The sequence below is a fragment of the Cryptomeria japonica genome, chromosome 9, assembly GCF_030272615.1.
Source record: "Cryptomeria japonica chromosome 9, Sugi_1.0, whole genome shotgun sequence".
In the NCBI taxonomy this organism is placed as follows: domain Eukaryota; kingdom Viridiplantae; phylum Streptophyta; class Pinopsida; order Cupressales; family Cupressaceae; genus Cryptomeria; species Cryptomeria japonica.
Genome location: NC_081413.1, coordinates 610,441,627 through 610,460,156, shown reverse-complemented (window position 1 = coordinate 610,460,156; position 18,530 = coordinate 610,441,627). Strand labels below are relative to the sequence as shown.

At 35.2% G+C, this 18,530-nt stretch overlaps 1 protein-coding gene across 1 annotated transcript; it reads left to right on the top strand.

Moving 5' to 3' along the window:
* The first annotated feature begins 7,203 nt into the window (after positions 1–7,203).
* On the top strand, positions 7,204–8,374 carry LOC131042863 (L-lactate dehydrogenase B-like). Its single transcript, XM_057976192.2, has one exon. It carries the CDS (start codon positions 7,204–7,206, stop codon positions 8,251–8,253), a length of 1,050 nt encoding a protein of 349 aa, XP_057832175.2. The 3' UTR covers positions 8,254–8,374.
* Positions 8,375–18,530: the final 10,156 nt, after the last annotated feature.

Genomic DNA, 18,530 nt, shown 5'->3' with positions numbered 1-18,530 from the left:
ATTATAGAAGAAGGACCAACATTCACTTGTGAAAGGACAAGTTGCAATCAAATGGTCCACATTTTCCTTATGCTCATTACACATCGGACACCTGAATGGACCATGGAATCCAATTTTCATCAATCTATCCTCTGCTAAGACCTTATGATAGGTCTCCAACCATGCAAAGGCTCCAGCCTTAGGTAAGATGTGGTCATTCCAACATAAGTGCTGCCATACACATCTGTTCCCTTCTACAATTTGAATCTTATATACCTTGATTTGGTTGAATATTATCCCGACTTCGCAGCACACTAGATAATATAATCCTCATTTTGATTACAAAAAATATGCCTCTATTGTAATTCCTCCATAACTTTACCACCTTCAATTGGGTAGAGCCTCCTTAAATCCTTCCATTGCCATTTTCCTACATTTTTTCTTTCTAAATAATCTTTGATTTTGAGACCAATCTGTGCACATGTAGTGGTTCAATCATTTGCCACACCTTCTATACTGTTTAATGGAGCATAATTGTTCCATGAGTCTGACCAGAACAAAGCTCTTTCATTGCTTCCAACTTTCCATGAAAGATGCTCTATGATCACCTCTCGACACTTCAACATAAAATTACAGATTGCCAACCTATTTGGGGGATTAGCAATGGTAAGGATATGGTTTGGAGATTAATCATCCAAATATTTATGCCTTAAGAGTTGACTCCACAAGGCCAAAGGTGTTGGAATCCAAGAACACTGAGGGGGGGGTGAATCAATGTTCTACCGGAACTGAGAAATTTAACCTTATTAATACAATAACTCAACAACCGATAAACATAAAAGCATATAACAATAAGAAACAATGCAACCATAAAGATGAACACCATAACACCATAGATTTATACATGGAAAACCTCAAGGAGGAAATACCATGGTGGGATTGGAGACCCACAATATCTATCCACTGATCAGATGAATAAATATTACAATAAGGGGCTTGCACATGCAGGAAGGCACACTGCCTAGAGCGTATTTCTCATCACAATGGAGTCTCACTGAATACAGAGATGTCAACCACCTCAAGATATTTGGACTACAACCCAGTGAGAAGAATTTTCGGTGATAGCATCAAACATGCCAGATTACAGTTCCGGTTAAGCGTAATACTAGAGGTCTAAAACCTCTTACATAAACCCAACTCGATCACCTATGATCGAACAAATCCTCTGCACAAATGATTATTACATTATTCTTCCTTACCATATATCCATCCATATATATGATCTACAATGATCTTACATATATTTATACCAACCCAGGACCTAACCAATTAGGTCGGCCACCCAAACGATAATTCAATAGAGCCCGAGGGGCAAATGGGGCAACATTACATAATCCTAAAATAAAATCATAAAGCATGTCGGCCTAAGGCCAAACAAACATCATCCAATCAATAAAATATCCCGGAAGCGCATTGGAGGATCCACCAACATGTTTCATGAAACCGGTCCATAACCTAGATAGCACCGGACATAAATTAGATCCACACACGCTAAAGAAATGACACCAATCAGTCGAGATACGAACACAATAACCATCAACATCTTGAATCCCTTCTAGAAGCTGCACCAACACCACTTATGCATTACAACAAAGATCTTCAATAAAGCTCTGCGGGTGAAACCCTTACCGGACCAATAAAGCAAGCTTACTAGAACATAAGATAGCATCTGGTCATCAAGTCAATACCAACAGAACGTGATACGCATCAGAACACATGAATAACCAATCGAAACCAATTCCACCAACCAAAGCATATCGGAGCATACTGGATCAATATCATAATCCAACCACTCTAGTGAAACCAACTGGAAACCGGTAAACAACCAAAATAGTCGGTGTTGCCATCAATGCAATACATAATCAATTCCATCATATTTCCAACAAAAGGTTCCTTGACCATATGTCATATCAATTTTGCCACTAAGGCTTTATTTTGGGTCATAATATCTTTGATCCCTGCACTGCCCTCTTCTTTAGATTTTTCGCCAAGTCCCATGCCATCAATGGGATACAATGTTGATCTATGGCTCCATCCCACATAAATTTCCTTTGTAATTTATTCATATCCCCGACAACCTTCTTCGTTACTTTCATGGTGGATAAAAGATATATAGGAACAACAACCAACCCTACTGTGATCATGGTGATCCTTCCTGCATACATCAACCATCTTCCCTTCCACAACTCGGTCTTCTTACTCATTTTATCAATGGTTTCCTCCCATAGATCATTCCTCACCATGTCATTAGTGAGCGACACACCCAATAAATCGTTGGGAACTTCTTGTAGGGAAAACCCAGGACAACTTCAATCATCTTCTGCACCTTCTCACTCGTGTTAAAGAAGTAAATACATGATTTCTCTTTGTTTACTAATTGACCGAAGGCTGCACAATATTCATCTAGAGTCGCCTTGATTCTAGCTGCTTTTGTCATAGTAGATTATCCATACAGAAGTGTGTCATCTACAAAGAGTTGATACATGAAAGTTGGCATTGATGGCACAACCTAAAGTCTGTTCCAATCTTCAATCCCCAACTTTATCTTTCTTCTTAAGGTCTCTACCATTAGGATGAATAAAAATGGGGATAAAGGATCCCCATGTCTTAACACCCTTGCTCCTTGAAAGAAACCACATGGAGCACCATTTAACATAACAGAGTACCGTGGTGTGGAGATACAACCCCACACCCAATCAAGCCATTTTTTACAAAACCAAAATTTCTTCAAAATCAATATGAAAAATCTCAATTGAACATTATCATAAGCCTTACGAATATCGAGTTTAATAATCATACCTTTCATGTTCTCCTTTTTTTATCGAATGTAGAACTTCATGAGCAATAATGACTCCATGAGCTATGTTCTTGCCTTGCATAAAACCACTCTCTTCAATTAAAATAATATTGGGTAGCGGAATCTTCAGTCTAATCGCCATCACTTTTGAAATAATTTTGTAGATCGTGTTGCACAAAGAGACCGGCCTGAAGTCTGCAAAGGTGGATATTTCCTATTTTTTGGGGATCAAGACAATATTAGTGTTATTCAACTCCTTTAGAATGACTCCCTTCCTCTTGGATTCCTCAACCACCCCAGTTATTTCTTTCCCCATAAAACTCCAACATTTTTGGAACACCTAGGCAGTGAAACCGTCAGGCCCCGGGGCCTTAGCGCCAAGCTGGAAAGTGGTTGTCTTCGCCTCCTCTTCAAAGAGCGCCCCACATAAATACTTACTCTCATCCTCTGACACTAGCTCTGGGATGACCTCCAAAATGTCCATATTCCAACATTCTGACCGACTGTCTCCTCCTAGAAGTTCATCGAAGAACCTGATCCCTTCCTTCTCGATATCCTCTCTCTCTGTCAGCATAAGCTCATCCTGATTAAGGACCATTGATATTATATTCCAATTTCTCCTTACCTTTATAGAGTTATGGAAAAATTTCGTGTTTTGATCGCCTGCTTTCAACCATTCATCTTGAGATTTGGACCTCCAGTAGACTTCCTCCCTAGCAAGGATCTCCTCATATTCCATGATCAAATCCTTCTCTCTGAGAAATTTTGTCGTAGACATGCCATTCTGAATAATATATTCACTAAGTGCCTCCATCTCCTACTCAATCCGAATCTTTTCACCAAATATGTTTTCGAAAGTGGTCTTGTTCTATGTTCTTAATTTTTCTTTGAGTGCTTTGAGTTTCCTGTAGAAAACAAGCATCTTTGTGTCGTTGAATTGTTCTAATTCCTCCCACCATACTTTCATAATTTGAATGAAATTTGGCCATCTGAACCACATGCTTTCAAATTTAAATTGAACTCTAGCTGGTCTAGAATCTTCAAATACAAAAAGTTCCACTGGAAAATGATCTGAAATTTGACATTGGATAATCAAGGAACTAAATTGAACGTCTCGAATACTCCAGTCATCTGAGATTAAAAACCTATCTAAACTCTCTGTTATGTTATATAGGCCTTTCCTTCTATTTGTCCATGTATATTTCCCATTTGAGGGAACAATATTTGTCAGACCGCAATTCCGAACAAAATTAGCAAAATCAGCCTGGACTTGACCCATCCTACCTAGGCCTCCAATTTTGTCATCCGCATGGAGGATAGCATTGAAATCCCCTCCAAGAATAATCCTTTCCCCATGCTGCTTCATGTTATCATCAATGCTATTCCATAGTTCTCTCTTGTCTGTTGTCTTAGTAGGACCATAAAAATTATACAAAATGAAATGGAGATTCAAGTCCAAACTTTTTATCTCAACTTTCATCCATAACAAAGCTGTTCTCAACATTCGAATGGACACTTTCTTACCTTTCACCATGATACATAAACCACCAGAAGCACCATTCGCACCAGAAGCACAACCAATCCATCCTGCGCATTGGTTAATAAATTTCTCCATCTCGATTTGACTCACTTTTGCATATTTGTCGCTTGACCATGCGCCTCTTGTTAGGGGCGTTCCAAGTGAGGACTCTCATCTCCTCCCGAGGGAAGGGCCTCCTCCCTTGGATCTTGTCATATAAGTTCTAATAGAAGTTTGGTCAAGCAGTAAACCATCCTTCGCCCTCTTCCTATTGTTGGCCTTTCTACCCGTTTTAGCCCTTACCCTTCCCCAGTTCTGGTTTCTGAAAATCCTTTTCCAATACATCCTTTTGATCAGCCAAAAGAACTGCCCAATTCTCTGACGAAATCATTTTCTGACTTGTTGCCACAGGTTCAACAAATTTTGGGCTTTCATCACTTACTTCACTAGGAATAACTGCCAGATTCCTATTATTTTGTATTTCATCCATCACCGGCCTCTCATTAGTCTGGGCTTTCCTCTGCCATTCCTTCCTCCCACGTAATTTACAGAGATTTGTATTATGTTTCCTGCTGCGACAATTAAAACAAAACAAATTCTCTTCTTCAACTTCAATCCTCTGTCGCCATACCCCAGCCGATGTTTTCAATTGAATGGAATATGGAAGACTTCTGATCTATGTCAGAATTTTTAATCTTACGAAATTAATCTGGTCATCTTCTCCCATATCCATTTCTAAAGGGAGACCTAATTGAAACCCAATCTTTAAAATACATTCTTCGGTGCAAAATTCAATTGGAAGATGATAAAGTCTAATCCATAACGGTGATTCTTCTGGGCACATGACCGTTATATCAAAATTTGGAACCCATTTTTGAAAATAAACCAACTGTTCATCAATCCTCCACGGGCCCTGTTTAAGGACATCGTCTCAGCTTGTTTCACTCTCGAATTCAATTACAAAAAATTGCTTGGCCATAAAGTGCACTTCTCTGGCCGAATCCCAATTTGTTCTAATCCATCTTCTGATATTTTCTCTACATAATTTATTGCCCATCACCCTACCAATTACCGCCAAATATGTATCTTTATCCACAATATCCGCCATATCAATCGTACATGTTTCCTATATGATGGCAGAAACAACTATCCAATCATCATGATGTATTATGGTATCAATGGTTGGATGCTACACAATTAAAGTTTTGACTTCTCATTGGCTTGCAACTTTTTACATTAAATTTTAGTTATGTAACCTTCATTTATTAATTTCCGGGTGCATCTTGATGGTTGGATAGCTATTTCTGATTGCATAGCATTAATTTAAATAGTAGATATTTTTAATTGACATGGGTATACCATGGTTATAGGAATGACTCTGGACCTAATGAATCCAAGAAAATGATTCATCTCCAAAAAATAATGGCCTTAATCTAATGACTATCTCAAAATTGAAACTAGCTTAAAAAATGATGGAGGTTGATCTTGAGTATCATGAGTTTAATCTCAACTAACATGGACCTAATCTATCATAATAATCTAATAGAATATGTGCTCGAATATTTTCTCATATTTTCCTTTTTGATATGTGGTGTCTAGGGATGCCATTGAGGAAATTATTTAGTCAATATGTTGGTGCATTCTCCTAGCTCAACATAATTTAGTGGGATAAATTACTGACAATTAGATATATTGAAGACAACATATGCATACATGTAAGCCTATATGATGACATTGTAAATATGATTCCTCTTTTGTTTGTTACAATTGAAGTGCTTTGTAATTGTTCTTCCTATGAAAGTAGGTCCACACTAAACGTCCTTGAATATCATGAAAAACATGTCATGCCAATATATGTCAAGTTTGCTTATCACAACTAGTATAAAAGAACAAAAAAGCTAGAATATTAGATTCATTCTCACACTCTTCAAAATTGAACCATGTTAACCAATATTAATATAAAAAAATCTTAAATATAAAATAATAATATTAGAATAAATAACAAATAAATGAAAGTATATATGAATAAATAATAAAAATTAACATAATTCAAAATGAATCAAAATTAATAAAAATCAAGTAATAAAATATACTACATATCTATGTAATATTACATTGTATCTTATTTTTACACACTATAATCATAATTAATTATGATTATATGTATATATACAAACACTTGAAAATAAAGGCCATAGTTTAAGCATGTCAAAAAAAAATAAAATTATTATGTATAATATCATTATTTATGGAACATTCTTGATGTACTTTTGATCATATTTATGATAAAAATTTATATATTACAACCGCTCCCTTTGACGTAGCAAGCATCCTTCATTCAAGCCTTCTAAGAAGGCAGCTAGCGACCAAGCGAACAAATACTTCAGTTTATTATAAAAAAACCTGTGAAAAGGGCTTCAAGTTACGTACAAATCTCAACCCTTCCGTATGTCAGTTTTTTCCCATACTGGTGTCACCTTCATGAGTCGCCAAGAAAGAAAATTTGCCTGGAAAGGAAGCAAAACAATATGTCGTTGTTTGTGGGCGGCGGTTTGGATGACCAGTTCAGCCTTCTCGATTAGGTATTTCAGTTGGTCAATTCACTGATCATTACGATCTGACGGCACCCATATGAAGTTTCAGCACATGAAACAAGCTTCTAGGTGGTTTATAATGGCAATCAGGGGGCGAAAAGGCGGTTGTAATACAAAGACTTATTCCATTATCTGCTACCCATGACTTCTAGAAACGAACATGCAATGGTGAGATTCGCCGCTATGTTTTCCTTGACCTCGAGGCAACCGATGACTATATTAAGCGAGGCTCAAGTCTGAAGAAACCAAACAAGATGGAGAAGGGTCGAAAAAGCATGAGTTCAGGCGATTTGGGCATAGACATAGCCAGCACCTTCTTCAAGCCAATCGAAGGTGCAGAGCCACTGCATCCCAATACCAGAAACACGAAGATCACAGTAGTGGGCGTGGGAAATGTGGGCATGGCGGTGGCGCAAACGATTCTGACCCAGGAGCTCACCAGTGAGTTAGCCTTGGTAGACGTGGATGCAGAGAAGCTAAGGGGAGAAATGCTGGACCTACAACACGCCGCCGCCTTTTTGCCCCGGACGAAGATCGTGGCGGGTAGCGACTATACTGTCTCCGCCGGTTCGGACATCTGCATAATCACGGCGGGTGCACGACAACGGGAAGGGGAGTCCCGGTTGTCGCTGGTTGAACGGAACTTGCAGCTTTTCAAGAGCATCGTTCCGCAGGTGGTGGAGCACAGCCCGGAGGCCATACTCCTGGTGGTGTCGAACCCGGTGGACATTCTGACCTACGTGGCCTGGAAGCTCTCGGGGTTCCCGTCGAATAGAGTGATTGGAACCGGCACCAACCTGGATTCTTCACGGTTCTGCTTCATGATAGCTGAGCACCTGGATGTTAATGCGCAGGACGTTGAGGCGTACATTGTTGGGGAACACGGGGATAGTTCCGTGGCGCTGTGGTCGTCGATTAGTGTTGGAGGGATGCCGGTGCTTGGGTTTCTGAATAAGCAGGAGATCCCTTATGAGAAGCACCAGTTGGAGGCTATTCATCGGGCTGTTGTTGATAGTGCTTATGAGGTTATCGAGCTCAAGGGGTATACTTGTTGGGCCATTGGCTATTCTGCTGCTAACTTGGTGAAAAGTTTGCTGCGTAACCAGAGGAGAATACATCCGGTGTCCGTTTTGGCCAAGGGGTTTCATGGGATTGAAGATGAGGTTTTTCTTAGCCTGCCTTCGTTGATTGGAAGAAGAGGGGTTCTTAGTGCTGTTAACTTTCACTTGACTGAGGAGGAGACCCAGCAGCTCAGGCTCTCGGCTCAGGCCATTCATGACGTTCAGAAGCAGCTCTCTATTTGATGACGTACAAGGGACGATATCATATTTGTCGATGTTTCAACTATGTCGTCGACTTCTTTTCGGAACTATAATTCGTGGCTAGTGGTCATGATTAAGGAGGGGAGAAGAAAGTGGATTTCTATGTAAGGAAATAAAAGAAGAATAAACAATAGATTTATTCCTTTATTAGTAATAGGTAAGAGATATGCCTTCACGTTAATGCTGTTGAATGATTTGATTTATAGATTGTTAATAGTATTAGGATTATTTTTATATTTTTATTATGTAGCAATATAAGGTCTATTATAATAAAATTTAATATATTTATTTAGTTTTTATTTTAAATTTAATTTTGATAAAAAAATTTAATCGTATATTCAATTTTAATTATAAATATTGATATGATTCATGAATAATGCTACACATATGAAGCAACATATTAAGTCTATAAAATGTCAGTCAATTCTGAGTGTTTAACACTTTTAAGCTTAGAAGTCAAAGCTTAGTGTATGTGATTTAAGCCATCCATGAATAATACTAGGATGTCAACTTCTTCGAACTATAATTTTTACTAATAATGGTTAGGGGAGAATAATGTATATTTCTATGTAGGAAAATAGAGGAAGAACAAAAAGCGGGTTTGTTCATCTATTAATAATAGGTAAGAGATTTGTATTTAAGTAAATATATGTTGAGTGTTTTAATTTATAGGTAGTATATGAGATTATTTCATAATTCATATTATAGTATTTTAGATTATTTAATATTTTTATTATATAAGGAGAGTCTAATTGCAATTCAATACAAGGTGTATTAGAATAAAATAGAATACAATCTTTTTTTGTTTTGAATTTTAAATCTAATTTGTCAGACCTTTTTTTTCAATCTATATAGAGTCAATTATAATGTTGGCTATTGTTACAATCTTCTAATAATAATGTAAAAGAATATAATATGTATTTCAATATATTATGTATTGCAACAAAATTCATTATATTTATTTTGCTTGGAGTTTTAAATTTAAGTTTAATGGAAATGATCATCTTTGTTGAGGTTTCAATTATGATATCGACTATTCTTGGGATTATAACTCTTCACTATTGATAATGTTTAATAAAAGGAGAATATATTTCTATGTAGGAAAAAAAAAAAGAATAAAGGGTAAAAGCACAAAATTGTGTCACACTTTTATAAAGGAAATGGGCAATGTTGATTCAACTTTTTAAATTGAATCAATAGAAAGTGAAATATATACCATGATAGTGAATATAAAAAATATATGTTTTGAATTTTGAAATGATGTAAACTAATAAAATGTATATTTTTTTGTGTATTTTATGTTTGTAATATTTTTAAAAATTTTAAAAAGTATTTGAATATACCTCTTATAAAGTAAACACTGTAATTTAGTTTTTGATAAAATACTAAAATTAAAGTTACACAAGGCATCACACTTAATATAGTAAATTTTACCTTTTTCTGTTCAATTTTTTTGTGTATGTTGATAACTTGACAATTTAGTGCAAAAATATATTTTTAACTATTTTTTATGCATATATATTTTTCAATAAATTTGAAAAATTGTGTACTAAAACATAACTCTTTCCATTTGGCATCACCTTTTTTATTAATTATTTATCCAAATTAGAAAAGGGTTAAATATCATCTTGACATAGACTCTCCAGTGCATTTATTTTTTTCAAAATGCTTAAATAAATTTAAGTATTTTTCCTTTACAAGATAATCAACCTTATATTTTAGTGTTAATGACCTACTTTCAATAAAAATAAAATATAAAATATAAAATATAAAAACTAATTAAAATATTAAAAGATATATATTTTGGAAAATTCACTTATAGATCTATAAAACGGTATTTTTACAATTCAAAAAGAATATTATTTATATGAGTAGGATTTGTAATCGATATTTTTAAAAATATTTTTTTTTTTGGTAATTAGACCCAAAGTGGTATAAAATATACATTTAGTAGACAATTCCAATTGGAAAAGTTGTGGCCCATGTATAAAATAGCTATAATGCATCTTTATAGACCATATGTTTGACTAAAATTAATTTTTAGTTAGAATTACTTAAATTCACTTGTGCTGATAAGTTGGCATGAAACATGACATAATTTTGTGCTTTACCCTTAAAACTATATTCATATATTAGTAATAGGTAATCTATTATTAAGAGCTTTGTTTTTAGATTAATGATGTTGGATTATTTGGTCTATAAGTAGTATATGAGATTATTTCATATTTCTATTAAACCGAGCACAGAAGCTTGAAGACCTGTTTGAATAATAGAGTATAGAGCCCAGCAGATGGACAAGATAAGTCCTATTGTATTGAACAAATAAGAATCTACTTTAGCATTTTAGATGTGAAGTTGCAGATAGATTTTTATTATTGTTATTTTGTAAAGTGACAGAAAATCTCTTAACCGAGTGGACTTAATAGTTTTATTTGTAAAACCCTCTAGCAAGGTGACATTCTGATTGAGTGTTTGAAATCCTTTAACAAGATCACTTCTAACAAGGTGAAGATCCTAATAGATCTGAGGGAAATCCCTTAACCAGGTCACATCTAGCAATGTATTTGTAATCTTTAATAGGATTTGCTTTTAACCAAGCATACTCTAGAAGAGTATATTTCTTAGTGGATCCAAAATCCCACAGTGGTTTTTCCCTATTTGGGTTTCCACGTTAAATCTGGTGTTATGAGTGTTATGATGTTTATATGCTTTTGAGTTTGCATGTTTAGCAGTTTTGGTTATATTACTGAAGTATATGTTACCGAGGTTGAATCTGTTATTTTTATGGAAGATTAAGTTTGTATGATTCACCTGCCCCCCTCTCATCATATTAGCTATTGGATTTGTACTTACATTAAGTATCAAAACTATCAATTGGTATCAGAGCCTTGGACTCTGGAAGAAAAAGTTTAAAGGTACTTGAGGCAAAGATCCAAAGATGTATAAGAGGTATGCACCGAAGCTGAACAAGTCAAGTTTCTCTACATGGTAGAAAAGGATGAAGTTGCACCTATCAGGAGTTGGAGAATATGCTATATATTATCTGGAGAATGATTTCATTATACCGAGCACCTATCCATTGACAATGGAAGAGATAAAAGAAAAGCAAGAACATATTCAAGCAATGATTGAAATAACATCTGCATTGACCGATTCAAAATTTAATGATCTAGAAGGTTGCAATGATGCAAAGGCAATGTGGGACAAGCTCATATTTGTGTATGGTGGAGATGAACATGTTCAAAGAGCAAAAGTGGATAGTCTAAGAGGACAACTTGAATCTATGAGGATTAATGAAGGTGAGAACATAACCCAATACAATACAAGACTAAAGGAGATTGTCAATCAAATCAGTGGAGCAAGTGAAAGATTTCGCAAAAACATGGAGGAAGCACACAAACTGTATGAGGAAATCAGAAAGCAAGAAGAGTTTGAAGCACTATTAGCCAGAAGGTTACCGAGAGGCAAAGGTAAGTATAAAGGAAAAATACCTTTGAAATGTTTCAATTGTGATAATATAGGACATATTGCTTCTAACTGTCCTGACAAAGATTCTACTGAAAAGAGAGATTACCAAGATGACAAACAGAAAGATAATCATTACAGAGGACATCGAGACTTCAGAAGAAGAGATAGAAAGTCATGCTTAATAGTCGATGAGGAATTCAATGATGATAAATCAGATGAAACTGATACAAAGGAAGTAGTTTATGTGGCTATCAAAGATGGATCAGATGAAGAAAGGTATGAAGAAAAAGCCCTAATATCTCACATAAATACTAATGATTCTTGGATCATAGATAGTGGATGCTCACATCACATGACAGGTGATAAACATAAGTTTTTTATGTTAGAAGACTATGATGGAGGCTATGTAAGATTTGGTAATGATGCACCATGTCCATTAAAAGGTAAAGGATCTATAACACTTCTTGACAATGCAAGATGCAATGATGTTTATTGGGTTGAAGGTTTGAAATATAATTTTTTTGAGTGTAGCATAGCTAAACGATACAGGATACCGAATAGAATTTCAGAAAGGAATTGTCAAAGTTCATGACAAGCATGGAAAGTTAGCTGCTATCAGGACACAAACAAAAGGTAACACATTTCAACTTGACTCAACTCAGAACAAGTGTCTGTATGCAAGGATAGATGATACCTGGTTATGGCATAAAAGGTTTTGTCATGTAAATTTTGATAATCTGATCAAAATAAGCAAGAAGCACCGAGTAAGAGGTCTACCGAATTTGGAAAAGCCTGAGAATGCTATGTGTCGAGGATGCTAGATGGGTAAAATGACAAGATCAAGCTTTACAAGTAAGTCCTACACTTCAAAAGGAATTTTAAATCTTGTGCACACTGATCTTTGTGGTCCTATGAAAGTTCAAAGTTATTATGGTGATAAATATTTCATATTATTTGTGGATGATTACTCAAGGATGATGTCAGTAATGTTTTTAAAAGAAAAATTAGAAGCTTTTCAATTGTTTAAATGGTACAAGGCAAGAGTTGAAAATGAAATAGGAATACAACTGAAATGTCTTAGATTAGATAGAGGAGGAGAGTTCACATCTGATGAGTTCAACTTAATCTGCAATGATCATGGTATTAAAAGACAAGTCTCTGCATTGCAAACTCCACAACCTAATGGAATTGCTGAGAGAAGAAACAAATCTATTGTGGATTGTGCCAGAACCCTGACGATTGAAAAGAAAGTGCCACAAACATTTTGGAGAGAAGCAATAAGCACAGCAATTTACACCCTGAACCGAGTACAACTGAAGAAAGGAACTTTGAAGACACCATATGAAATCTGGTATGACAAGAAACCTAATGTAAGTTATTTTAAAATCTTTGGAAGTAGATGCTATGTACACAAGGATGATAGAAATGGCAAGTTTGATCAGAAAGGTGAAGAAGGAACATTTCTTGGTTATTCTTCTAGAAGTAAAGCATTTAAATGTCTGATTAAATCATCTAACAAAATAGTAGAAAGTGCAAATGTGAAAATTGATGAATTTGCAGAAAGAAATGATGAATGAAATTACAAGGAACCAGAAGATTATGATGAATTTGTCTATGTTCAACCGACAAGTCCTATCGAGAAAACTGTAGAAGGAAATGAAGAGAATGTCCAGTTACCGAGTGATGAAGAAGATCATACAGAGCCTACCAATCCTGTATTAGCCAAGTATGTCAGAGACATTATGCATCAAGTTAGATTATAGGAGATAAGGATGATCCAGTGATGAAAAGGAACAAATTGAGACATAACACATGTCTGATATCTGAATTTGAACCGAGAATAGTGGAAGAGACATTTAACAGTGAAGATTGGATGAATGCTATGACAAAAGAGATTGATCAAATCAAGAAGAATGACACATGGAAATTGGTCGCAAGATCGAAGGACAAAAATCTAATCGGTACAAAGTGGATCTTCAGAAACAAGCTGAATGAAAAAGGTGAGGTCATTCGAAATAAAGAAAGACTAGTTTGCAAAGGTTATGCCCAAGAAGAAGGAATTGATTATGGTGAGACTTTTGCACTTGTGGCAAGACTTGAAGGAGTAAGAACATTGTTGGCATATGTTGCTTACAAGAATTTCAAGGTATATCAAATGGATGTCAAATTTGCATTTTTGAATGGTATATTAGAAGAAGAAGTTTTTATTGAACAACCTGAAGGATTTGTTGAAGACAATAATAAAGATCAGGTATGTAAATTGAACAAAGCTTTATATGGTTTGAAACAAGCACCTAGAGCATGGTATGAAATATTGCACTCTTATTTAATCAAGATTTGTTTTATAAGAACAAGTGAAAACAACAATATGTACATGAAGAATGATGAAAATGGAATACTGATCTCAACCATATTTGTTGATGATATTATCTTTTGTGGAAATGATTCTTTATGCAAGAACTTTGGAAATGAAATGAGCAAAGAATTTGAGATGTCATTAATCGGTGAGATAAAGTATTTTATAGGTTTACAAATACTGCAAATGAAAAATAAGATTTTCATTACTCAATCCAAGTACATAAAGGAAATCCTAAAGAAATTTGGAATGGAGGATTCAAAACCAATAAGTACTCCTATGACTACCAACTGTAAACTATTGATGAGACACTTTATCGATCCATGATTGGAAAGCTACAATATGTTGTTCACAGCAAGCCAGATATAGCACATGCAGTAGGTATAGTTGCAAGATTCTCTGTAGATCCTAAGGAAACACACATGACAACAATCAAGAGAATTTTTAGATACTTGAAAGGCACTGAAGATTATGGCTTAGTATATTATAAAAGAAATGATTTTTATTTAAAAGTTTATACTGATGCTGATTGGGTAGGCAACATTGATGATGGGAAAAGCTCGAGTGGAGGAGCTTTTTTTTTAGGAGAAAGACTAGTGAGTTGGCTTAGCAAGAAACAAGGATGTGTTTCACAGTCAACAACAGAAGTTGAATACGTTGCTCCAGCATTGAATTGTACCAACATAGCATGGATCAAACAACTGTTGGAAGGTATAAATGAGAAAGTTACCGAGTCAGTAACTATATTCTGTGACAATACTAGTGCCATTAACATTTCAGAGAATCTTGTTATGCACTCTAAGACAAAGCACATCTCTATCAAATATCATTATCTTAGAGAAGAAGCTCAAGAGAAGAAAGTGGTGTTGGAGTATGTTAGCACAAAGGAACAAATAGAAGATATCTTCACCAAGCCACTGCCAAGGGACACTTTTGAGTATCTTGGAAGTAAGTTAGGGGTCCTACCCCTATCTTTCATTCATTGACCGAGTTCAGTGAAAGCATCAATTCAATGACTCTACAGAATATCTTTTAGGAGTTGATGCTGATTTACACACTTTAGGATGTTTTCTGAAGGTGTACAAGAAACAGTACAAGAAGCAATACAGGGGACAAGAATTGAAGACAAAATGCTCTGACCGAGACTAAGTTGACACATAACAATAGGAAATCACTTCATACAGGAAGAAATTATGTTTTAGTTCTTTACTTTTTGGCATTGTTGTCAAAGGGGGAGAAGACTGGAGAAAAAGAATGGATACTAATGTATGGGGGAGAAGACTGATGACAGGGGGAGAGCATTTCAGTATTTCAAAATCTCACAGCAATCTGAATCAATTAGGTCAAATCAATTGGTTTTGCCATCAATTCCAAAGGGGGAGATTGTTGGCATTATAACAGACAAGGAGAGATTGTTGGTATTTCAATAAGGATATTGAGGAGGTTGCTGATGATTATGGATATAACTGATTAAGGATGTTTACCGTCTTAATATTATTATTTTGTCATTGATGTCAAGAAATTAATTTTCTAATTCAGTATGATGTTGCCATATCTTAAAAACTATGATTTGATGAGTATAAAGATGTCGGTAAAAGACACAGAAAGAATGTGATGAATAAGGGGAGAAATAAGTTATTCAATGGGCAACTATTACCGAGTTAGACAGTGATGAGATTATGATGTTTAGATTGTTTTGATATCCTACATATGTTATTGATTGTAAGGTTAATACTATACCATGTTACCGAGCAAAGAACCTAGTCGGTAAACCCTAAGGTTGTCGCTATCGGTTAATGAAGGCAGAATGTCTACCGAGTGAAGTTTAGTATTTACTGAGTTGCAACCGAGTAGTAACAAAATGCATTGAATGAATAAAAGTATTATTTAATGAAGGAAGCTGATGACTTGGCTATGATTGAATGATTGGTATGTCGTGCATGAAGTTTGTTAAAGAATCTATGGCAAAGGAAAATTGACAGGAAGATCTACAGCTCAGAGTGAACCGCAATACCCAAGCACAAGTTCCAAGAAATGTATGCAAGTTCCAAGGCGGGGTAAAACATTTTTAGATCGAAGGATACATTGAACCTGGTCAAAGTTTGAAGATCTGATGGCTATGATTGATCATGGGAAATGTGATCAAGGAGATTAAGTGGTTGGCGAATTGTTTATAAATAAGGAATTGTTGATAAACAATGTATGTGGGCAAGTGTATGCATAGGGATGCTACATAGTGATTACCGAGAACATAAGCTTGAAGACTTGTTTGAATAACAGAGTATAGAGCCTAGCAGATTGATAAGATAAGTCCTATTGTATTGAGCAAATAAGAATCTGCTTTAGCATTTTAGATGTGAAGTTGCAGATAGATTTTTATTACTGTTATTTGTAAAGTGACAGAAAACCTCTTAACCGAGTGGACTTAACAGTCTTATTTGTAAAACCCTCTAGCAAGGTGACATTCTAATTGAGTGTTTGAAATCCTTTAACAAGGTCACTTCTAACAAGGTGAAGATCCTAACAGATCTGAGAGAAATCCCTTAACCAGGTTACATCTAGCAATGTATTTGTAATCTTTAAAGGATTTGCTTTTAACCGATCATACTCTAGAAGAGTATATTTCTTAGTGGGTCCAAAATCCCATAGTGGTTTTTCCCTATTTGGGTTTCCACGTTAAATTTGGTGTTATGAGTGTTATGATGTTTATATGCTTTTGTGTTTGCATGTTTAGCAGTTTTGGTTATATTACTGAAGTATATGTTACTAAGGTTGAATCTGTTGTTTTTATGGAAGATTAAGTTTGTATGATTCACCCCCCGCTTCTCATCTCATTAGCTATTGGATTTGTACTTACATTAAGTATCAGAACTATCAGATATGAGGATGCCCCCTTGAGAGATCAATTGAGAGAATTGATGATTGAATTATTTGGATTTGTGTGAAATTGATTTCTCGAGAAAATTTACTTGATTCCTGCAACTTTGGTTGATGAAAGTGTCAGTTCTCTGACTACATTGATGTTTTTCTTGAATTTATTATTGATAGAGTTTGATTGACCGCATGATTGATGAGGGTCAATGATAAGAACTCAAGATTTGATGATCTGATAGGATGAGTTTGATTGACGTCATGATTTGTGAGCATCAATGATGTAAACTCAAGATTGGAAATACTAGATGCGTGACCTCATGATGAATGAAAATCACTGATGGGTGCTCAAAGAGGTTGATGGAAATATCCAGTGAGCAGATAGGATAGAATATCAAATGATCAAAGAGATTGATTGGATAAAGAACTGACATTTTGTTGATATCCTGTTGCAGGAAGATTTAGATGTGCTGATGTTGTAGCATGAGATTCGTTTAGGCTGACAACATCTAGAGAAAGTTTTGGTCATCATCCGAGTGGACATTGATATGAGAGTTTAATCATTGATCCGATATTGTATACACCATTGATGAGACATTGATGATGTCTACGATATATTTTGATATATTTGTGATATCATTGTACATTGGACATCGATTCTTTTTTGATGATATGATATGTAGTCGATCCTATTTGTCTTATATGGTCTATGAGATTATGGATGCATTCTACTTGCTATATGATTATGGACCCTATATGATGGATGTATGCCTTCTATATGATGATGTAAGATGATCCTATATGAACTATGTGAATATATATGGTGATGCATGTAGTATCCCTACTTGTTTGAACTCATTAGACTCATATTTTATTATTGTTTACTTTCAGTGGATACATTGCCATGATGTGTTATTCAGACTTATATGACATTATTTCATGCTTTATCTAGATATGAGATGCATAATTTATTTGCAGTATTTCAGTACTTGTGATTTATGGCATTTTATGGATTATTGCTATGTACTGACATTTTACTTTATTTATGCAATGTGTAATTATATGTTGTGTGTCTATGAGTGTATTGGATGCAAGGGGATGATTTTCCTTCACTCATTTCGGTGAGATAGGGAATGTCGTGATTCTCCTTCATCGGTGTGTATGTCGTGTTTTCTATATTGTATATATGCATGCATGGTTCGGTGATGCAGGATATTGCAGGTACAAGTACCGGGTAGGTACAAGGTATCGTCTACACCTGGCGTCACAGGTCTGAGCGTGCCTTATATTTTTCGATAGAAGTGGAGGAGATAATAGTTGACCCTAGTTTACTCACTTACACTCTTGTGAGTATTGTCAGTTGGTCGTCCTGTCAGTTTGTTCGGCTTTCGTATTTTGTCGTTTGATCTTTTTATGAGTATTTGCTTGAGGTTTGTTCAGTTTGTGTGTTTTAGTGTATTTAATTAATTAATTAAATTTATAGAGTTATCTCACAGTTGGCATTTTTGAATTATGCATTTTATGCATTGAGATTATAAATTTAGTTAATTAAAAAGAAGTTATT

Bases quoted from the DNA above. Each gene is read 5' to 3' on its own strand.
- LOC131042863 (XM_057976192.2), top strand. From the start codon at position 7,204: ATGGAGAAGGGTCGAAAAAGCATGAGTTCAGGCGATTTGGGCATAGAC.